General features: G+C 41.7%; 1 protein-coding gene and 1 long non-coding RNA gene across 8 annotated transcripts in view; one reads left to right on the forward strand and one right to left on the reverse strand.

The window, feature by feature from the left end:
• The window catches only part of ETV1 (ETS variant transcription factor 1), a 102884-nt gene extending 83555 nt beyond the window's left edge, over positions 1 to 19329 (reverse strand). Inside the window, exons 1-5 of one of the 6 annotated variants that reach the window (XM_080974943.1) lie at positions 19179 to 19328; positions 18509 to 18657; positions 17636 to 17723; positions 15659 to 15706; positions 4893 to 4946 (exon numbers count right to left, since the gene is read on the reverse strand). In XM_080974943.1, coding sequence (XP_080831069.1) covers positions 4893 to 4946; positions 15659 to 15706; positions 17636 to 17723; positions 18509 to 18553 — 235 coding nt within the window. In that variant the 5' untranslated portion in view covers positions 18554 to 18657; positions 19179 to 19328. Of the gene's footprint in view, positions 1 to 4892; positions 4947 to 15093; positions 15503 to 15658; positions 15707 to 15955; positions 16060 to 17635; positions 17724 to 18508; positions 18658 to 19178 lie in introns of those variants that run through there. The other 5 variants (XM_080974944.1, XM_080974945.1, XM_080974947.1 and 2 more) reach the window with 5 other exon arrangements.
• Positions 19330 to 20976: 1647 nt separating this feature from the next.
• LOC308459619 overlaps positions 20977 to 22920 on the forward strand; it is an 88929-nt gene continuing 86985 nt past the window's right edge. The window contains exon 1 of one of the 2 annotated variants that reach the window (XR_013978229.1): positions 20977 to 21062. This is a non-coding gene — a long non-coding RNA (uncharacterized lncRNA). Of the gene's footprint in view, positions 21079 to 22920 lie in introns of both variants that reach the window. The other variant, XR_013978230.1, reaches the window with a different exon arrangement.

Genomic DNA, 22920 nt, shown 5'->3' on the forward strand with positions numbered 1-22920 from the left:
TGAGATGAGATGGGAATTTTTTTTTCTAACTTCAAAGGAAACTATTCTGCAAGGCTGTTGATAAGAGCATCTTTACATCATTTTTTTTTTTTAAAAAAGGCCCTCAGCAGCATTTGCAAAGAAGAAAATACCTTTGCTTCTTCTACTCAATCTATTCCCCCGCTTTCTTTTTAAATATCACCTAATTTGAGTCAAATTCACACACAAAAAAGAATTACTCCATCATAGTAATATTAAGTGATGCCCTGCATGTAAGAAACAAACGTAGCAGATTGAATGCCTGAAAACAAAGTTTTCACATCACTCAACATTATCTCAAATTATAATACTTTAAAAGAAGCAATTCAGCACTGGAGTGTTGATTAAGAAAGATATTTGAGTGGAACACACTAGTGCATGAGTGAATGAGCCCTCAGGCACTATTCCAGATTCTGCTCTTCCAAGCAATCTGGCGCACCCAAGAACTAACAAAGCCACCTGCCTGGTGATTGCATGAGCCACAAAGGAGCCTCAAGGAACTTTCAACCTGTTGCTGCAGCCAATTCTACATATGTACCAACTATCCCTGTTTTGCTCCCTACAACAATGCCAAAACTTACTATACAGCCCTGACCGAAGGAGATGGAAATATCTGGAGTTAGGGCACATATACAGAAAAGAAAATATATTCCCAAGCATGCTTGAAGACACCCTATTCATGGTCTTCAAAGCAGTACTCAACATACCCTGCTGCAAAGAGATTTGTGGCACCTTAAAGACTAACGGGATTTATTGTGGTATAAACTTTCATGGACTAAAGACTACACGTTAACGGATGAAGGGGACTCCAGTCCACTAAAGCTTGTGCCATAATAAATTTGTTGGCCTGTATGACAGTGCAAGACACATTAATGGCCCTCTCCTTCCTTGAAATTTGCTCAAGCCTGTGTCACTTTGCACCACAGTGGTACCTCGAGTTACAAACGCCTCAGGTAACAAACGTTTCAGGTTACAAACTCTGCTAACCTGGAAGAGTTACCTCAAGTTGAGAACTTTGCCCCAGGATGAGAATGGAAATTGTGTGCTGGCGGTGCAGTGGCAGCAAGAGGTCCCATTAGCGAAAACACGCCTCTAGTTAATAACAGTTTCAGGTTAAGAACGGACCTCTGTAACGAATTAAATTCATAACTAGAGGTACCACTGTATAAGGATTTGTATCCAGTTTGAATCTGCTACTGGCTTGGCATTGATTCCCCCCCCACACACACACCTTCCCACTCCCATCAGTTTTGAAATTTATGAGAATCACCTATGTATAAGCGCATCACCCCCATTCTCTGCTCCCCTCTGCCCCAAATAGTTCTTGTTTTCCGCTCTAGATAGATTTGCAGTTTCTCTGTGGTCTTCACAATTCTCGCAGAGCATAACCTTTGTTACTTCTGCAAAGTTCTCTGTTGCAAAAATCAAAACCGTATGCCTGCATTTATAGCACTATACATAGCAAATCTATATAATGTACCTCTAAGAGATTCCGAGTTCACCTCTTTAAATCACCCAACAGCTTTGCTTACTCCAATATTTTACACAGCTCATGGATGTAACTTACATAGCTAAATCTGTGTTGGAAACTCTGCAACCTTTGCCAGATTAACTCCCCAGGAAGCTTCCTGACCTTTCCTTTGGAAAGGGAAAGCAAGGAAAAAACAAAACAAACAAATGCTCTTTTGATAGGATTGTGTAAATTGTAGCTGAGGTGGTTCCAGTTAACAAAGAACATTAAGAAAACACCTATGCCCCAATCCAGGCATCCCCAAACTTGGCCCTCCAGATGTTCCCATCATCCCTGACCACTGGTCTTGTTAGCTATGGATGATGGGAGTTCTAGACCCAAGACATCTGAAGGGCCGAGTTTGGGGGTGCCTGCCCCAATCCAAAAGGTGTGTGTGCTCAGGACAGCCAAAGTCATGCATATGAACTCCTTTCAAGCCATTTAAAATGCAACCCAAACAGGGGAAGTGAGAGCTGGGTTCAAGTTCTCTGCCTGCCCCAGATTCCTCACCAAACCAATGGCAGATTGAAAGACACAGCTCTAACAACTGGATCAGATATGAGAACTATGCATGCAGCATCCATTTCTACATTATTATTATTATTATTATTATTAGGCAGGGCACAGGTCTGCTTATGCCTGCAGAAAGGCTCTAACTGGATTAGGGCATTTCTGTCCGAGGGGGAAGTGCTTACTCAAGAAACCCTGACAATATTTGACAGGGTTTCTCATTCACAGTTCATAGCCCTTCTCTACGAATCATTGATTTATTTTGTACAATAGTCAGTGAAACAATCAGCAGAACTTTGCACTCCCAGAGAAAGAATTTGGGTAATACCTAGAAATGGCCCTTGACCTCAGTACAGACACCCAATTTAGTGGGGTGGGTCACAAGTCACACACCCCTGCTATTTTATTTTTAAAGATATTGTAGGATTAGTTTTCCAGCCCACAATTTCCTCCAAAGGAGCCCAAAGGGTAACAGATTCAAAATATATGAACTGAGCTCTCCACTATCGGTTTTTTTGCACATAGAACTGTAGAGTTGGCAGGGACCCTGAGGGTCATCTGGGCCTTTAAAGGGGCTCTTGTATTATAATATAGGAAGCAGTATTATAATATATGGAAGTGGCATTGAAAACATATGGGTCACTTAAAGCTCTATGATACTACTTCAAGCAGCCATGGCTTCCCCGAAAGAATCTGGGGAACGGTAGTTTGCTAAGGGCGCTGAAAGTATTTAGGAGACTCCCATTACCCTCACAGAGCTACTATTCCCTAGAAGGAGGGATTAACTGTTATACTACTGTGGGAATTGCAGCTCTGTGAGAAGAACAGTTTCCAGGATTCCTGAGGGGAAGCCAGGACTGTTAAAGTGGCATCATACTGTTCCAAATGTATTGTGCAGACGGAAGTCCTTGGTTTGAAAACTTAAGTTTAACATACTGTCTTTGAACTCCAACTATTTTGTCCAAACTCCATTTCAAGGCAACACAGCTGGTTTCGTTTCATGCAGGGGGGGGGGGGAGAGAGATACCATTTGACATGGGGCTCACAGGCTATTATTTCCCAGTTTTACTCATATCACTAAACATAGCACAACATGTTTCTTTCACTTGTATCTGTTTAATGTCATCTTCAACAACACCTTAATGTTAAAATTAACAGGTACTTGATTTCAAAGGTTACATTTCCCCCCCCCCATCCAAGAACTTACTTAAGCAAGCAAAAAATTAGTTATACAGTCTGCTGGAATACGGAAGGGTTGCCAAGGAAGTCAAATTTGAGAAAACAATTCCAAGCTGACTGGAATTGTCATATTTACCCTCAAGGGGAACAATGGAGTAGAATCCAGTCATACTTTAAAGCTGTTTAAATGTGTAGAGGGGAAGGATCTGTGTTATGGGACACTCTTGAAGCTCTGTCGCTTTTTTTCAAGGAAGATGGGTCTTTCTCTCTCTCTCTCTTTTTAGAACGCCAGTTTTTGAGGTGGAAGACACACACAAGATCATGGCAAAATACCACATTACCATATTCTGAAAGGAACATTTGATGTTATTTTCAGTATCTATGATTTGCGAATGACAGGGCGGCGGGGAGTTCTTTCACAAAACCTCTTTATCACATAAAATGAGAGAGGAAAATCACCAGTGGTGACTCTTTGGCCACAGAATCAGTCATGGGGAAAAGAGGTTTACTCTTTAAATAAAGCTGCTGGTAGAACTGCCAGTGGTTCCAGAAGAGCAGCCTATATCTGTCTACACAGAAGCAAGCTCACTGTACTCCCAGGTTGAATGTGCAAAGCAGCTTGAGGGTCGCATTCTATCATGGGCAGCCATCCAATAGCAGGTGTGGCCAAGTGTCGCCAGAGACAGACCACTCTCCATCCAGGCAAGCAAGAGGTTCAAGGACACATTCCTGTCAGGTAAAATCACTGGAGACTTAGAGCAGGGTCAGTGAAGGGTTGTGGCCTAGGCAGAGGCCTGAGGGCCAAACAGAGAGGCATGAAAGGCCACATCCAACCCCTCTACTTGAGGTTCCTCATCCCTGGTATATTGGATTGCAGCTTAAGAAAACAACAACAACAGACCTACTAAAAACGGTTCTCAAGAACTTTGGGGGCAGGCATGAACTTTCAAGGGACCCCCTTTCGCCTCAGTTATGTGCACGCATGTGAATCTTTTTCCAGCAATACAATGCAGGAAGCCCCGAACTGCCCACCCGACACCTGACATAAACTCTTGGATGGCTTATTAGCCCCAGCGCCACATTTCCCCCTTCTGATAAGCCCACACCCAAGGTCAAATTCCATCTTAGCCGGGAGAAACAAGGCAACTTTGACATCTCATTTCGACAGAAGTGAACTGCATTTTGTAAGGAAGGTAAAACGGGAAGGAAATTCAAAAGGCAAAATGCTGCACACTTTGGCAACCTATGTGCCAGGTGTACCTGTGGGAGTTGGGAGTCCAACAGTTTTGGTAGAGCAATTTGTGGCCTTCTGTGTCTCATTGGACTCCAACTCCCATCAGCCCTAGCTCATATAGCCATTGCTCATGGAGGATGGGTTCTGTAGTCCCACAACATCTGGAGGCCCAGAGCTTGCTCATCCCTATATTAGAAGAATGCACTCTTTGCAATAACCCACCAGCCCCTTCACAAAAGGAATATCACCGCCTTCAGCCAAACCATTCCCCGCCACCAAAACCACCCCAGCTGCAATTCGGCAATTTCTTTCCTCACATGTTTCTATGGTGATGCCTCGGCCTGATAACCACACTTATCATGTGAGCACTGGCTAACCAAAACAAGAAAGGTAAGACATTTTCTTAAGTGAAGCAAAAGTGGCGAGTCATACAATACTTACAACTCTCAGCCTGGTAGTCTGGCACAAACTGCTCATCATTGTCAGGTACCTGAGCTGAAGATAGGGTGGGGGGAAAACAGAAAGAAAGGAATTAACATCCACAAGCCAGCAAAACATCGAAGTGATCCTAACTCTTAGTACTAGCCAGCGCCCAAATCGAGAAGATGATTTAGCATGAACACAACGCCGACGTAGGTACGAGAAACAACCCAAAATGAACTCCGAGTGTGAGAATTCTGCATTTGTTGTTACCGCTGAACATTTACACCCATTTTAGAAAATGGCAGTATGTACATCGGTAAATCAGGCGCTGCTTTAGTTGCCAAGTACTCCCCGACAGTAAAACTAGTGGTAGGCAGTAGTTGCCCATCTTAGATTTATGCTTGCATCTGACCAACACTGAGGAGGTAGAACTGCATCTCTGTAGTAATAAATCAAGCTGGTACCACTAGAGAAAGTAGCAAAGGGGGGTCAAATCTAATATATGCAGAAGACCATGGAAGCATTTTAGGCTGTTGCCTTTGAACAACTGTAGCAGTTTATGGAAAAGAGAAAAGCTACAGTGGGAGCGGGAATAGAATAGTTGCTAATAAGAGATGAAAAAAGATGCATTTCCTAGTGAATTCTATGATCCATCTAAAACATTGTTAATTGTACCAAGAACTCCAAACTGATCATTCACACACACACACACACACACACACACACACACACACAAATTCAAGCACAAATGGGAACTTGGCTCAATGCTTCTAAAGACAGAAATATATTTTACACATTCACAATTTAGATTAGAGATTAAGAGCATCTCTGCAAAGAACCCTAAAATCAGATGCTAAGATTAGCAGGGATCCACTACGCATCTACTGGTGTGCTTAAAGGACACATGGTGCTAAATAAATGTATATTATATAGCAAAGTTTCATGTCTCCATATTCTAAGTGAGCTGCATATAACTCAAGGCTTCTCTTTATGCATAGATACTCAGAAATGAAGCCCATTGAGCTCAATCCAACTTACTTCCTAGCAAAATTAGATTTACAGCTCTGCCCCCTAATCCTATGAATCTTAATTCAGAAATAAGTATTTTTTTATTTTCCATCTTCACCAAGAGGCTTATTGCCCAACCAGAAATTCATGCTGATCAATACAGGGTAGTTTGCTTTGTGATCAGAACCATCGTTGGGGTCACTTAATGAAATGCATATGGGTAAATTAATCAGCAATGAGCAGTACAAGTCGTGCCCTTATTGATATTAACATCAAGATTAGTTGGGAACTTGCTTTTAAGATACCACCAGACACTGTCATTTTCACATCAAGCAACAGAAGTTGACACTGTTTCTCTCTTGCGCGCTTTCCAATATCTATACACATGGATAGCTCAGTTGGTTAGAGTGTGGTGCTGATAACACCAGCAAGGTTTCAGGTCCAATCCCACTGTGGGACAGCTGCCTATTCCTGCAGGGCAGGGTTTGGACTAGATGAACCTCGGGGTCCCTTCCAACCCTTCTATGACACACACACAAATTTTATATGCAGTATGTCATTATGCAAAAGAGTGAGCAGAACAAAAACTTACTACTGGACCCTTCTAGCCCTAATAAATGAAGATAGTGTTACTTGCACTTTCAAACAGGCTTCCTATCTTAGCACACACAAGAGAGATGCATTTGTACCGCGCCTATTAAGGTTAACGTGAAATCATGTTGATGAGTTAAGAAGAAGAATGAATAGAGCACTACAAGATGAGTTCATACAGGCAACAATAAAAAAATGTTTATTAAGGCTGTGATCCAAATAGCTGCTTAGACTCAAGCATGTGGGTTGCGCCAGCCCAGTTTTTCTTTGAATAACTGGGCCCCACATCCTAAGATGAGCTCCTTTTGAATCGCCCCTGGGGTTCCAGTGACAGATTGCCAAACAGCACAATGACTTCTCTGAGAGCAAGCCTTGTGTAAGGATTCCTTTGGCTCTTGGAATTAAGTTTTTTTCCTTTGTCTCGATCTAGGCCTGGTTTTCGAGATCACACCTGTCCCAACACCACTTGATCATCTTTTTATTAACCGGACATCATTAGACTCAAGGCATATCTGAGGCAAAGCCATCATTATCTATACAACTTAATTTATATAACCAAGTTAGCATCTCCTGTTTACACACTACGGAGAAAAGGTGTTAGAATAACCACCACGCTTTTAAATGCTTCTGAGGAAGCCATGAGACCATAGAAAAAACAGCTGACAAACTGCAATGTGGAATCCTTTCCATTGCTCTCCCTCATCCCCACATAAGACCAGCTACTATGAAGATGCCACAAGGACTGGATTTTAAAAACAATTTGAATTCCATATGACAACTTAACCTTTCTTTTCATTTCACATCAAAAGAAACCACAATGGCTTAGAACAGAAGGTGTCCTACTTTTCTTTCTTTTTTAATGAAAGCATTTTAGTGTTACAGCAACCCTGTGAGGTAGGCTTTGGATGATTTGGGAAAGATTTGAAGCCAGATTTCCCACATCAAAGCTAAACACATAGCGACTGTACTATGCTGGTTCTCAAGGCCAAGAGAAAAAGCACAAGTTGTTTTATTCAGAGCAACAGAATATGCATTGCATATTGTGGAGGGGAAACTGACATATAAATGAAAGTTCCCAAACTAACTTGACACCCTTCTGGTTAAAAACTATTAAAATACATCAAATCATTTATTTAAAAGCTTATAAAAAGGATAAAACAAACTTTTTGAGCATCATCATGCATTTCAGAATCTGGTACAACGAAACAGAACCTATAGCTTCAGTCTCTCTGTACTGGAAGTAGGAAATATATTTAAGGCCCAGGGATGAAAAGGCCAACATTAGTTTTCAAACAGTTCTTTTAAAAACAACCCCCCCCCCCAAATCTATGTAAATCAGCACACACCCTTCTGTTATAGAATCCAGACACATGTAGCGAAAACTACATATGATAGCTGCAGAATGTGGTCTTTACATCCATTTGTTTAGAAATTATACTTTGCAACACACCAGTTGAGTATGTTTTCGTAGTGTTACAAACAAACCAGAACCAAGCTTCAGCTTCCCCTTTCAAAGGAATGAAAATCTGCAGCACAAATCCTCCATTAACATTCATTTTTATCACTGGCTTTACATCTGCCCTGACTTTTGATGTGTCAGCTTCACAATAAAGGGGCACCCACAGTTGCCTATCACAGAAAATACACAAGGGAGGGAGGGAAACAAGCACACAACAAGACTCTGGGGGGAAAGAAGAAGCTATTTTTATTTTAAGAAAGAACTTTACAAAACAATTTACAAAACTCTGTGGAAAGGTCTGAAATGTAGCAGCTTTACCTCTCTTGGGGAATAAATTAAATCGTGACTGAGCCCCTGCTCTGACATTCTTTGCTCTTCCCTGGGTGCAAACGCTTCCCCTTGGAGATGTTCTCAATCCCATATTGATGAATACGAGCAAATATTCACTCCTCTTCTTAACAACAGAAATGAAAATGTCGATGAAATGCAGAGAAGGAATCAGAATGAGTACTAAAAGCTCATGTCCCGCAACACCACAAAACCTCCCTTTAAAATGGGGGCTGGTGACGTACATTAGTGATTTACAGCACAATCCTACATATGTTGCCTCAGAAGTTAGACCCACTGGGTTCAATGGGACACTCCCAGGTAAGTGTGTATTAAGGCCCTTACTTGTCAAAAATGCCTTCACAATATCCCCCCCATATATACCTCAGCCTTGAAGGACTTACAAGTCAGACCAGCAAGCAGGCGGTTAACTTGGGCTAAAAACATGGATGCCTGAAAAGAAAAATATGACTTTGGAGTGCTGTAACTGCAGGCACATTTATATATCATTCATTTCCTCTTTTCTTGTCAATGCCGACGTTGCAATTCTGTGAGGCTGTCATAAAAGCTACAGTGGTTTTGAATACAGTGACAGTGTGTGCGGGGGGGGGGGATGGCGGCTACAGAAGGGGGGGAGGAAGAGGGCATGTCAACATAAGTGTTTGCCGAACGCAGATAAGGAGACAGAAAAACGTTTAGATGCATGTAATGGTTACACCTTTAAAAAAACCCCACAAAAAACAAAAAAAACACAATGGAGACTATCTCCCCACTCTATTTAATGAAGCAAGACTGAGGGGAAAATAAACACCAGAAGCGTTTTGAGAAGCTCAAACATGTGGCAATATTGGGAACAGCTCTGTCAGGTTCGTTCTGCATTAAGGTAATAGACAAGTTGCCAGCGACTTGAGAGACCAACATCTGTTCTTTGGTTAAGACTGATCGTTGCCAAATGCTTCTCCTCCCCACACAAATTCTCACCGTTTCCCACAGGTAGAAGCCAAGGCAACACCGCATTAATTAAGATCTTTCAGGGGAGCTTTCTTGGTTTGGATGGGGTCTCCCCCCAACTTCCCTAGAAATCGCTTGCTTAGTTAAAAATCACGAGCTCCTTTCAGCCCAATGTCCTACATAGGATGTTTTGCATTATGATGAGTCTGACCTGAGTTTAATGGGACGGGCACAGGTGTGCACAGGACCGTGCAGCTTGATCTCTTGGCATTTTAAAGCCCAGTAGTTGTCGCCCGACCCGTGGAACACCCTCCCATCAGAGGTCAAGGAAATAAACAACTATCTGACTTTTAGAAGACATCTGAAGGCAGCCCTGTTTAGGGAAGTTTTTAATGTTTGGCGTCTTACTGTGTTTTGATTTGTTGGAAGCTGCCCAGAGCGGCTGGAGCAACCCACTCAGATGGGCGACATATAAATAACAAATTGTTGTTGCTATTATTATTATTACAAGTACTGAAATGAACCTCAGACCCCCTTTTTAATAAGGAGAAGAAGAAATCTGAACATCGTTAGCTGGAGCGGGGTGAGGAGAGAAGAGACAGCAGCGTTTTAGCGCATGAAGCAAGCCAGAAGCAGGCTGGAAAAGAAAAGCCCAAAGCCGAGGATCACTTTACTTTCTTCTCTTGGAAAGTATACAGGAAAAAAAAAGTAAGTAAGAGCACTGAAGGGAAGGAGGGGGAGAAGAGGATGGAAAACTAGGCACCAGCCCATACAAAAAAAAGAAGCTGCTATTTAATTAAAACCAGCTCTACCCACTGTAACAATGACCTGGAGCCAAACAAGGCAGAAGACGTAGGAGTCATTCTTTCTGCCAGTGAATGAGACAGCTGATCTCCTAAGCAATTCTTCAAGACAAGCAGTCAAAACTGGAGCGCTGCCTCCATTCACAAAAAACAGAATCCAGCAAGAAACATCTGGCTTCAACCACAATCTTTTCTTGTCACACCCCGGTAGGGGGAAAAAAAAAAAAAAGTAAAAGAGAGAGAGAAAACAGAGTAAACTTGAACTTTTTACATAAACACATCCATTTCCCTGCTTCGTCTCACATACGGCACAGGCTCTACAAGGACAGGCAAACTCAATATAAATGGGAAGTCAAGGAAAAAACGAAAAAGGTGCTGTCTGAAGGAAGAGGGTTATAGGACATGCATAGGAGGAGAGGGGTTGGAAAAGAGAGGAGCAGATAAAGTGGATTAGAGGGGTGGATTAGAGGAGAGACTCCTATTTCTATCCCCTTGCTTGTCTAAAGAACTTTCTTCAGAGTATGGTAGCACTTCCTCTCATGATATCAGTAATTTCGGGTTATGAAGGGATTAGGTATTTCCTTAAAGAAGTCTCCCACCCGCCCTGAAAAGACACATTGGGAGAGGATATAGAACACAAACCAGGAAAAAATATTAGTTTGATTATTTTGGAAGCAAGTTATTGAGTGGCTAAAATTTAGCAAATCAGTTGGACCTTGCTCTTTTCTATGCAACCAGTGAATATTCAAAAATGAACTCTACAAGAGAGTATGAGACAACCTGAAGAAAGGCCAGGACATTTCTGCATCTTCTGGATGTACTAAAATTGTGAACAGTGCTGAAGGTTTTGTGCAAACAACTTTTAAGAACCCACACCTTTGCATGAAATACAAACAGTGTATAAAATTTGAGGCGCTTTTAAAAGTGCGGCTCAGACTTAACACAAAGTTATAAGCATTTTTAAAACAGCCCCCGAAGGTTGTGAAGCTGGCGAACTGCAAGCTAGAAATCCTCAATGGCACAAAATAGTTCACTGATCCTCATAAAGCTCAGAATTGCCAATTTGGAACATCATTTGTGGCACTTAAAAGCTTACCCCCCCCCCCGACTTCAGGAAGCTGCTGTTTCCGAAGTCCACCTCTGTCCCCAAACAATCATGTGTGCTAGATTTCAATATCATTTTTCAAATACTTCTAGACTTTTACTGTACTGGGTTCGTTCCAAAATCCCATTGACTGATTTCTCGACATTATTTCCTTCATGGGTTTATGTGGTCTTAAAAAGAAAGAGAAGACATTTTTTTATTAAGCACTGGACCAACAACTGCAGAGCAAGATCCTTAGACTTAAGGCTGCAATCCTATATCCAATTAACATGGAGCAAGTCCCACTGAAGTCAGTGAGACTCTCCTTTGAGTAAACAAGTATAGGATTGCAGTTACAAAGTTATTTCAACTCTCTTGACTGGGACAGGCGGGGTGAAGATGGAAGTTGGTCTGATTTACACCACCTGGAAAAAACACACGATGTTGCACATTTTGCATTGCTATTGAAATGAGAATTTGAGTGTTATGGGAGGGGGCACCGACTTCTACTGGGAACTTTTAGTTTCATTTTAAAAAGAGAGAGGCAAGAGTCAAAGCTGACAAGGGTGCTCATAATATACAGGTGTTGACAGTAGAAAGTGACCTGATGCATAGCCTTTCTTAAAAAGTTTACTCACCAAAGCTGACCAATATTCAGTAGGACCAATATATTTTAAAGAAATCAGACCTTATTAGCTGGGCGCCACCTTGCAGAGAGAAGCAATTCCTTCACCTACCCTTCTGATTAACAGATTAGCCTACATAAAAATTCCAGATGACACTTTGCCAAATCAATACTAATGTTAACAGAAAGAGGAGCTTAATAGTCCCTCCTACAATATTTACATTATGGTTATTCCATTCATCTTTTTTTTTAATGTTTTCAAGAAGGATTTAAAAGCATACTTCCCTTTTAGCTCATTTTTCTTTCAACCACAAAAGTGTTTCCAACATAACACAGCAGGCTTTCAGCACCAGTTACTTCCCCCCTTTTTCTTTTTCTTCTTCTTTGTTGTTGTTGTTACAGAACAAACAGCTGGAGCTTCCCATAATGAAAAAAATACATTACGTTCATATTTGAGCTGATTATTTCAAGTCAATAGCTAACTTCGATTTGTCAAGGCAAACTTATGCAATAGCGACTGATACAGTACAGGGCTTCTACAGTATGCTGGGTCAAGAATGGGGCCGCCATGACTTCACCCTGGGCAGCGACGGTATGGAGAGTGTAGGGGAAGAAATCACACACAGGGGTACTGAAATCCTTTTATCACCTGACAGCAAGTTCCCCCGATTTAAGGGAACTTTTACACGCGTGCATAAAAAGAGCCCAAGTAGTATTTCACTATGAGGAGACGATATTAATGTTTGACTAAACAAGGAAATTATTAACAGGCTTTCCTTATTATTTCTTAGTACCCCGATATCGATTGCTTATTCCAACGACTCAGCACCACTACAAAAAAGGAACAGGAGTTTTGTTTCGTCCCCCCCACTGAGGGGGCCAGTGATTTAATTCTGTTCCTCCCATGTGAAGCAGGAACAAATTCTGTCAAACACTCTGCAGCGTCCTTGCACTACAGGATGCCACAAATTTTTGAATGTGACATTCTGGGTTTGGCACAGTGTACACATCACACAACAGCGACAAAATAAGATGGCCTGCTTCCATTCACCACTTTGAATTATATTCTTCCTCCAATACATATGTAAATCCCATTGTTACCAATGGCACTTTTTTGTGCCTACACTGAAAAGAGAATAGACTGTTTATGATTACTCATTTTAAGCAACATTCTCTGCAGAAGAATAGGGATGCTGATAAATATGCAGCTGAAGCGTCTCAACTATTAAGGGCAATTCTTTCTCATCCCCACCCCCTCAATCCTTCATATCCACAGAGTTAAGTATGTTGCAGTGCAATAGAGAGGAGGGTTTTTTTCCCCTGACCTGGTTACTACCCAGTGGGAGTTCCGAACTCATAGGAGAATCTTGTCAATTGCTATTGCTCCAAGTTTTTTAAAAGAAAAAAAGTGGGGGGGGGGGAGAGAGAGAGAATCAAAATGTCACGGTCACTTTCCTGGCCACAGAGCTTCATGAAAATAATTATGTGAACATGTAGCAAGGTGGCCAATTTGGCAGGGCTGCAACTTTATAAAGAACCAGGAGGACATCAATTGACAAAATCGAGGGAAAGGTAAAAAAGAGATTAGTTTAAAGAGCTGTTTAGAGATTAAAGAGTCATCGCTGGTCAAATTGCAGTTGGCACCCGATGGATTGAACCTTTGCACCACATCCCATCCTTAAACCCCCTTCAACATGCAAAAAGCAATTTAAGAAATTGTGATGGTGTAGTTTGTTTTGGGGTTTTTTAAAAAAAGGAAGTCCTCTTCTTCCAACGCACAAACACGCAAACTTTAAACTGCAGTTATTTCTAAGTAATGTGGAAGTAACTAGATCAGTGCCACCTTTAAAAGTTTATTTAGTGGTTGAATCAGTTCACAATATATACATATTTCTGTGCAGTCCTTCTTTTCAAGTAGCATATTTCAGTAATACTATCTTATTTTACTTAGCTTCACTAAAAGTGCAAGCCTACACATGTCTACTCAAGAAATAAGTGTCACCGAGTTTCCTGGCTTACTCCCAGGAAAGCGGATATGGGATACATGTCTACCAAGAAGATAGTCTCATTGTCTTCCATTGGGCTGGATCCAAGTGCACAGGATTGCAGTTTAAATTCTCAATTCACCAGCATGGATGTGTACACATACAAATTGATGACTGGTTTCAAATCCTTTCTTCCTGAACATAACAGGCAACAGAAACTTTCTTGTGGAAGGTATGAAAATACTCGATCACTTTTCAAAAACAGTGATTCAACAGCAAGAATACTGACTCCAATAATAATTTCTCGCATGACTGCCAATACCTAGGTACTATCAACTTAGCCCAAATCCAACATAGATTCAAACAAACTGTAACTAAAATTAAAAAAAAAAAAACTTGCATCACTCTGTTGGGAATTAAGAGCCTCATTCCAGCTTTTGCAGTTTTGATAATGTTCTGGTTTATTAAGCTGAGTAAGAAGTTGTTCAGAGATGTTTAGTAAAGTTACCTTAATATAATGAGTCACTGTTGCATTTTAAGGGGGATTTCAGTGAGCAGGTCCTATTTCAAGTGCTCTTCCAATTTAAAGTTTAACCATCTCTTATGTATACAAGGCACCTGGTTTCTCCATAACTAATGCTGGATATAAAAAGCATGACTAAGAATAAAAGATTAGAAAAAAGGACGGAAAAGCTTACGCTATATATGTGCTAACAACTTGGCAAAACTATATGGAGAAATATCAAAAAGCTAGTCAGTCTATATACCATTACAGCATTTCCTCCTTTCTATGTTAAGCAATCACATTCAACCCTCCCTTCTGGTTCTCCCCTCCGAAAGAAACAGAATGTCCATTCAAACAAACAATAATGCACATTCAGCAAGAGATTTAAAAAATATAAAAATAAAACCCTGAATTCTCAATGTGTACAAGCAAGTCAGAATATATGTACAGTACTAGTTACATCCGAATGAGATGGGATGTTTCTAGTTAAAGGTAATATATATTAAAAAGAATGCAAGATAATCTATATTGAGTCATCTTCATGGTGCAAATAAACAGGATTTAAAATAGCCGAATGCGTCACAGAAAACAGCATCAAAATATAACTCAGCTAGAAACAACTTCCCTTGCCTTTGCAAAACTTCTAACATCTCATTCTGTTCAAGTCAAAAATTCACAGCTATTCAACTTCAGTATTACAACTTATTTTCTTTAAAACTGTCAGCAGTGCTGCAGCAAAGGCATCAGATTTCAAATGATCACAAATAAAAGAAACAAGGGGGGGAGGAAAGACAGTTTCTCTTTTTAAAAGAAAAAAAAAGGATTGCAAAATAACAAAAAACATATAAACCGCATTGCCCCTTCAGCATTTCGATACACACCTAATGTTCTGTGTTGTGAGCAAGGTGGGAAGAAGACACTTGCACCTAAATCTTGAAGCATCCCGTCCTGATGAACCCAGAGAAACTATATTCTGCCATCAGAAAAGTACTTCCACCAGAAGACCAAACAATTTTATGCACTGCTCTAAAGGAAAGAGCAAGCCCAGATCTGGCTGTATGCAGTCTCTTGAGGTACAATAATATAAACCTGATCAATTGCAATTAAAATCTGAACAGAGGCTTGGAACTTGAAGTCTTGGAGCATTAGTTCTTGCCAAAAGCAGATGTGATTGTGAGCTGGAAGCAATTTCTCCTGGTAATTTGTGATGACATTGGGTAGAGCAGCCCCAGAGTCCCTAAAGACAAACTCATCAGAGGCTCTAATGTATGCATGACACATGAGGTGGCTTTTTTAGAGCTCAATTAATTGGGCTGAACATTAAGACAGCAAGTTCAGGACTTTTTCCTCCCCCCCTCCCGCTCCACCAACCCACCCTCCCCTTTTTTCATCCAGAGTTGTTTTTTCCCTTTTTCATTTTTTTGCAAAAGGACTTTCTCCCCTTACCTTCTGCAAGCCATGTCTCCTGTAATTGGCTCAGATCTTGAAACAGTTCTAGGAAAAGAGGAAGAGATGGATAAAGGACCTTTCAATTTATACATAAAGTGCTTGCATGTACTTCACTCCCCAACCCCAACCCCTGTTAAAGACAAATACTTGTTAATTCTATTCTATCTCATTTTGGCTAGATTCAAACTGGAAATACCCCCATCGTGCTGCATTATTATGATTTCAATTAGACAAAAAACATATGTAACCGAGCGCTTTTATTTCGCTATCAACCCAGGCAATAATAATCAGTACCCTTTTCAGCTAACTTGCACACATGGCACAGCATGTCTGTTTCCCCGGCACACTTATTTCTGACTGAGTCCGGCTGAAGTCAGTGGGGCTTATTTCTGAGTAGACGCACATAGGATTGCACTGTTAGTCACTCAAAAGACAAATGCCCAGCATGACTGTTTGCATGTTTGTACAGAAGTAAGTCCCACTGATTTCACTGGGACTTACTCCTAGGTAACCAAGCACAGTATCCTAGCCTCGTTTTCATTTAAAATACTCTTGTTTCTCCTTAAAACAATTGAAGACCTGTTCCATAAAGCTTTGCACGAACAGCTGCAGTGATTTGCACCCGGGTTGGATATGAAGCACTATTTTTCCCCCTTTTTTATGTCAGAGTAAAGCAAGGGCTCCAGGTTTCTTATTATACTACACACTCAAATCCAAACCTGAGCAGAATTTGAACCCAATATCTGCATTTTCCGGACTCAAGTCATTCTGGTTAAATTTAGTTACTTGCAGGACTGCAGCAGTCCTCAGTTTGGAAAACTGATTCAGAATGATCAAAAGGTTCTTATTTGAGAGAGAGAGAGTTTTAACAGAATATTTGCAAATACTTAACCACTGCCCAGTTCCTACAGATCAGTCTTTGCAGGTGGATGTTGAATGCTTGTGAAGTTTGTTGGCTAAAACCAAGCTTGGGGGAGAAAGTTGCAAGTGTCCAGACGGTGTGGACATTTTGAAGGTTTTTAAATGAAATTCTTAGGGCATCCAACTTCACAAAAGGCTGCAGCGCCTCGCTTGCAGTGTGAGAAAAAGTTGTGTGGGTCTCCATATACCCACCTCGCCCAAGGGATTGTCATCACACAGAACAATCTGTACAAGAAATGCCACTGCAGAACAGCTGATCACTGCATGCGCAGGAATCTCCTTCCTGGCCGAAACAACCTGAAATAGGATTGCAGTGACACTGCTATGAACTTCTAAGAAGTTAGCTTTGGGGGACTTGCTGGTATGAGCTGTTTTTTGACGTTAAGGTATAAGCTACCCATTTCCCTCTTTGTTTTTCATGGTATTGTCAATGCTACTGGCCAAATTAAGAGAGCAGGATGCTAAGAGTAGCTCATGCCACGGAGGGTGGGGTATAAATAAAATGTATTATTATTATTTATTATTTTAATAGTGCCACAGATCCTTTAGCCCTGTTATCACCGATGTGGACAACACCCTGGTTGGGCAGGTGGTCTACGTCACGAGTTCGATATCTCTCCGAAGAGCAATAGGGTCAAACTTTCTTGCGATGGGGAGCCAGCGAGGCCTCCAAGCAAAGGAGCCGCACACACGCTTCTAGGGTCCATCATGTCACTCCTCGCCTAATTCTCACCTCAGGTGTATGACATTATTTATGTCCCTTCTGTGCAGCAATACCTAACACAGAGAAGGGTGACTCACGGAGAGATACAGCAGCTTAGCGGTGAATTGCTTTTGTCATCTTGTGTCACATCATTAAATGTGGTTTTCTTGTCTCATTTCTATAAATAGAGGTAGACAAGAATCCCAGCTTGGGGAGGTGGGGGAGAATAAAAACAACAAAATATTTAGGAAAAAACACCATAGGGCAACATGTCGTCAAGATTGGCATGGCGCGGGGGGGGGGAGCCAATACAATTTATTCACCCTCCCTCCCCCAGCACAAATCCTCACCTTCTGAGTCATGAGCCAGATCTCTGTTAATGAATTTTCTTTTCCTGACATTTGTTGGTCGCTCATTACAGTTTCTCCCACAGGGATTCTACAAATAGAAAAGATTGGTTACTTTGAAAGAATAAAGAAAAGAGGGGGGGAGAGAGAAGGAGAGGCAACACAACAACTCACACTGGCAGTATATTTTAAAAAATATTAAGAGCTGAAAGAGATAGGTGGTAAAACTGTTTAAAAATGGCTCGAAAGCTAAATTGCAAACTAGAATTTGGTGATCGGATCACCATCGTTCTTCTTCTTCTTCAGGGGAATATTTTATGTCTCAACCTACCTACTCAAAACACACATCTGTACAGAGAAACACTGCATTAAGTATATGACATATTTTTAGAAATTTACAACACTAACACCTACATAAAAGTATTTTTTTTTAATGTCAACCATTCACTAAAGCTAGTTGGGAGACGAGGGAGCTGATAACAAGAGGCTGCTTTGTTTTCAAGGCTTATTTGTCATCAAAGTCCCTTTTTTAAAAAAAATGGACAGGTTTTTTAAAAAATGTAAGTTTGTTCCATCTGGCAGAAACTTTGAAAGCAGGATCAGACCTTGCTGCTTTTATCTTCTTCCACTAATACTGGGGGGCAGGCAGGGGGGTGGTTTTGTTTTTATCCAGTCTGAGGTGGTCTTTCGAAGAAAAAAAAAACAGAATATATCGAAATAAAAGTCTACCTCACAGAAACGGCACAGGAATCCTCCTCTCACTGCAAATATATATATATATATTTCCTCTGAAAAGCTTTTCCTCCCCCCTCCCCTTTATTTCCCCCTGACCCCCAAGAAATCCAAGTTTAAACAACTTTGGAACTGATCACTCACATTGGTGACCATGTAAGGCACTTGCTGGTCATAAAATCCATCCATTCTGCAGACTTTTGCCGAGTATTTTTTGTTGCTGTTGTTATTGTGATTATTTTCTGGACATTGGACTTAAAAGAGGCTTTCTCCAGATGTAGTCTTCCAGCAGCCTAAAAACAAGAACACAAAATGGCTTTTAGATTTATTTTTTTCAAAAAAACAACACACGCACACACTCATGAATGAACCGCTTGAATTTGCATAGCTAATGATCCTCCCAGAGTCCCATTCATAAAAAACACACACACATCCCTCCCTCCCTCCCTCTCTCGCTCTCTGCGCTGCCTTCTGCTGGGTTACAAGCAAGAGCCGGAAAAAGGCAGCCAGAAAGAAGGAAAGGACTTTTTAATACAGTACAAGAAATCAAATGGAGAAGGAAAGCTGTTTATTGGCATGCCCGTTTCGTCCCTTGGACTCGGAGCGCGCTGGGGGGAAAATTAGCCCCGTTCATTCGTAAACGTGTGCAGAACTAGCAATGGCGCACGACAAAACTCGCGTTGCACCTAACGGGGGAGAGAGAGAGAGAGAGAGAGAGAAGGCTGAGCTACCTTTCTTTTTTTTTCTTTTTTTGCAAACCACAACCACGTAATCAGCCGAAGCTACGAACAACAAAGTTGCTGCAAAGACCCACCTGAAGGTACCGCCGGACGATCGGCTGCGCGCACACGCGCACCCCCAAAGAAGTCCCTCCAAATTTAATTAAAAAAAACATTAATTATTTCCCAGCACTTCCCCCTTGGAAGCGAAAAGCGCCACTGACAGGGTTTCTTATTCGGTGGTTTTTCCTCTATTTCTCCTCCAGGGGCCTCCAATCCAAACTGATGGATCTCCGCATCCCATTGGCTCTCCGCGTCTTTCACAGGATCAGATTTCTGCCTGTCACTCAGACTGCCTCTCACCCCCTCAGGGAAAAAGGGAAAAGACGGATCATCCCGGATTTCGGCAGGGGATTCGACGGGTCGTTTACTTCGTCATTTGATCGTGTGTGTATATATATTTTAAAAAAATAAAAAGATAGGTCCTCCAAAATAAACTCTCTTTTACGCAAAGGATCTGTGCGACTCTCGGATTCACAGCACCTCTTCTAGACAGTGCTGTCTAGACAGGGGCCCCCAGATCCGGTAATTTTGCGCCCCCGACCCCAGCACGAAATGATTCTGTTAAGCAACTTGGAGGGACCCCCCCCCAACCCACAGTGCCAGCAATTGCACGCACTAAATGTAACAAGTGCGATTTGTTTTGTGTGTTTATCATCAATTGTGTGTCCAGATACAACCCCAGCCGGTGGCCGGATTCTGGCCCAAAGCTCTCCACCAGGTCCGCAGCCTAATATGAAGAACTTGCTTGTGGGGGAGACAAGTCGAATGCCAGCTGATTTCCTACTTTAGAGCAGACAGCAAAGGCCGTTGCACACAAGCAATGTGAAATTAACATTGTAGTTGGGTTTAGGATTGTTTCACCAGCGTGTCATAGGAACATAGGAAGCTGCCTCATATTCCAAGACAGACCGCTGGTCCATCTAGCTTAGTATTACCAACACTGACTGGCAACAGCTCTCTGGCAGGGGACATTCCCAGCCCTCTTTGGTGTTGCAAGGTTTTGGACTCGGGCCCTTCTGCATGATGCTTCCCCGTCTACTTTCTGGAACTATCAATAATAGGCAGGCAACTTTGTTGCATTGTTTTCAACGTTTGCTAAAAAAAAAATACATTGTTGTTGAGGCAAGCCTACCCAAACATGTAATTCTATTATATTTGTTCTTCAATTTACTCATCTTATCTCTATTCTGATACCTATTACGCCTACTTGTTTCCAAAGTTTGCTTTCATTTGTTATTTTTCACCAGTATTTTACGTTCTTCTTATGCGAACTGCTTAGAGGTTTTTTGTTGATCAAGAAATGTATCCATTTCATTTTTAAAAAAACATCACCGATAACTTTTATGCAATTTTTTCACCACCACGTGTAAACGTTTTTGGTGACGTCAAAATGTGTATTGGTAGATCTTTGGGACAGGCCCTTTTTAATGGCAATGGGGAGCACTGGCCACAGAGAGAGAAAGCCTCTTGGCCTCAGCTGCTGGCCACACCAGAATCACAGAACTGCAAAGTTGGAAGGGATCATGAGGGTCATCTAGTCCAACCCCCTGAAATGCAGGAATCTTTCGCCCAACATGGGTCCCGAACCCACAACCCTGAGATTAAGCGTCTCATGCTCTACCATCTAAGGGTGTGATCTGCTTTGCAAGAAGAAAGCAGCTGACTGGCTGCAGAAGATTCCATCTGCTTTCCTGCACACTTGGAAAGGAATGTGGCAGGGCCTTCCTTTTCCCGCCTTTTGATTCTAGAGGCTGCCCTGCTGCTTAGTCCCCGCCCTCTCCTTTTGATTGGCCCAGCTGGAGAGGAAGAGGCGGGGCGATGCTTACTGTCAGCAGCCGGGCAGCAAAAGAGGCAGCTGTGCTGTGGGGCACACACTCAGTTGCCCCGAAGATATAAAGGAGAAAGATTACTGACTGGTGGGTATGCATGCAAGTGAGTGAACCATCTTTCTTTCTGTCCACAGCTTCTTTCCCTATTTTATTTTAGTCCCGCCTTTTGTTTGTGTGTGTGTCCATGTTTTTGGCATTAGCGCTTTCAGATGCCCAGATTTTCTGCAACTCATTGTAAGCTTCTGAATGTCATGGAGTGCTACTCCAAGCAACAAAGCATACATGCACACACACACAGAGAGAGAGAAAATGCCCAGGTGTATTATAGCAATATGCACACAAATTATGTATGCATAATTGCAAAGCGAAATTTTCTGGATACACCCCTGAATACAGCACAAGTGAAACCCTTGTAATTTTTGCCTTTGCGTTTTCGAGATCAGGAATCCTAACGTACTGCTTCTTATATCAAATATAGATCTTAAAATAAATGATTATATGAATTTATTGGGGGGGGGGGGCTTCCAGGTAAGAGAAAAATGACATTGACATGCAGTGCAATTAGTACATATTGCTACAATACTTTGAGACGTTTCGCAGGAACCAAGTCGTAAAAATGAATGAAGTACAAAAGAGAACTGGAATGCTGAAAAGAACGTTCTGGCCCCTGGCCCCGTAAGTGTCTTTAAAAGGGAGCTACTCTGGGTGATTTGGAGAAGATCAACAAAAGTTTCTGACTTAGTTGTTTCACAATAGCAGCAACTAAAAAGAGTGTTCTCCCTACAAATTATACTGCTGAAAAATGACTGCTTTGGGAGAAACAAGGAGTACTTTTTTATGTGAAAGGCTTGGTTTTGGTACTGATTGAAAATCCCTAGGCTTGAGCATGTGTACCTTAATGTAATTCCACCAGTTTAAGCCACTGTTTTGTGGGTTGGCTAAGATTGATTAATCTCGGGGGTTGGGGAGGGGACCAAGTAGATCCCAAATGCCTGAAATCTGCACACTTCTGCATTGAGAGAACAGATTCCAGCCTGTGAGAAAGGATTTGCATGGTGACAATAGTACGCCAGGGGTCCACTAGGACACAGAAACAAAAGGGATGTTAAGGTGGAAACAGCATGGTGTGTTTCACATCTCCCTTCTCCACCAGCCCAAGTGCTGGGTGCACCCAGTGAAGCAAGGTGGAAAGTTTTCCAGTGTTTTATATTTTTCCCACGGGAAACTCAATGTTTCGTAAGTTCATTAGTAACAACGAAGGGATGTCAACTCTGCAAATATAGCATTAGGCAAGCTTGACAGTTTTGACTTTTGCTTTGTTTTGTTGGCTGAATACAAGTAAGGCAAACATGCTAAATTAGATCACCCTCTAGGGCATCGGGAAATTTCCCGATGCAAAGTGCCCTAAGGAAATCAGCTTAATTTGCATAAAGGGAAATTTTCTGGATTTATTTTTTTCAAATTCGCATTCCCCTCCTCTCCTCCCCACAAAACCCCCCACATCCTAGGGTGCATCCCCTCCCCCACTGAGTGTATATTCAGGTGATCGGCTTCCCCTGCTGGTCCTTCATGAGTTGAACTGTGGTGGCCTTATCTTCCTACTTTACAGTCCTCTGCTTGAAGGGAGGCCGGATTTAAGTCCTGCTTAAAGTCATAAGAAGGGAGAGCAGGAAGGGCTTGGAGCAGAATTTGCAGGTACACAGGTCACTTGGTCACAGACTTCTCCACTATGGAGAGGTCACCTGTATTTCCATTTAAATTACAGTTACTTATATCAAATTATATAGTATACTGTATTTTATATGATGTTCTGTATTTTAACAATGTATCTATGCAATTCTGCACAGTATGCATAGAATACTCTTATTTCCTTTTTGGTTGAAATGACCAGGAAAGTTGCAACAACAAATAAACTTTGACAATGACATCAAATTTTATAATATAT

This window comes from Podarcis pityusensis (assembly GCF_964106645.2).
Source record: "Podarcis pityusensis genome assembly, chromosome: 12".
Lineage (NCBI taxonomy): Eukaryota > Metazoa > Chordata > Lepidosauria > Squamata > Lacertidae > Podarcis > Podarcis pityusensis.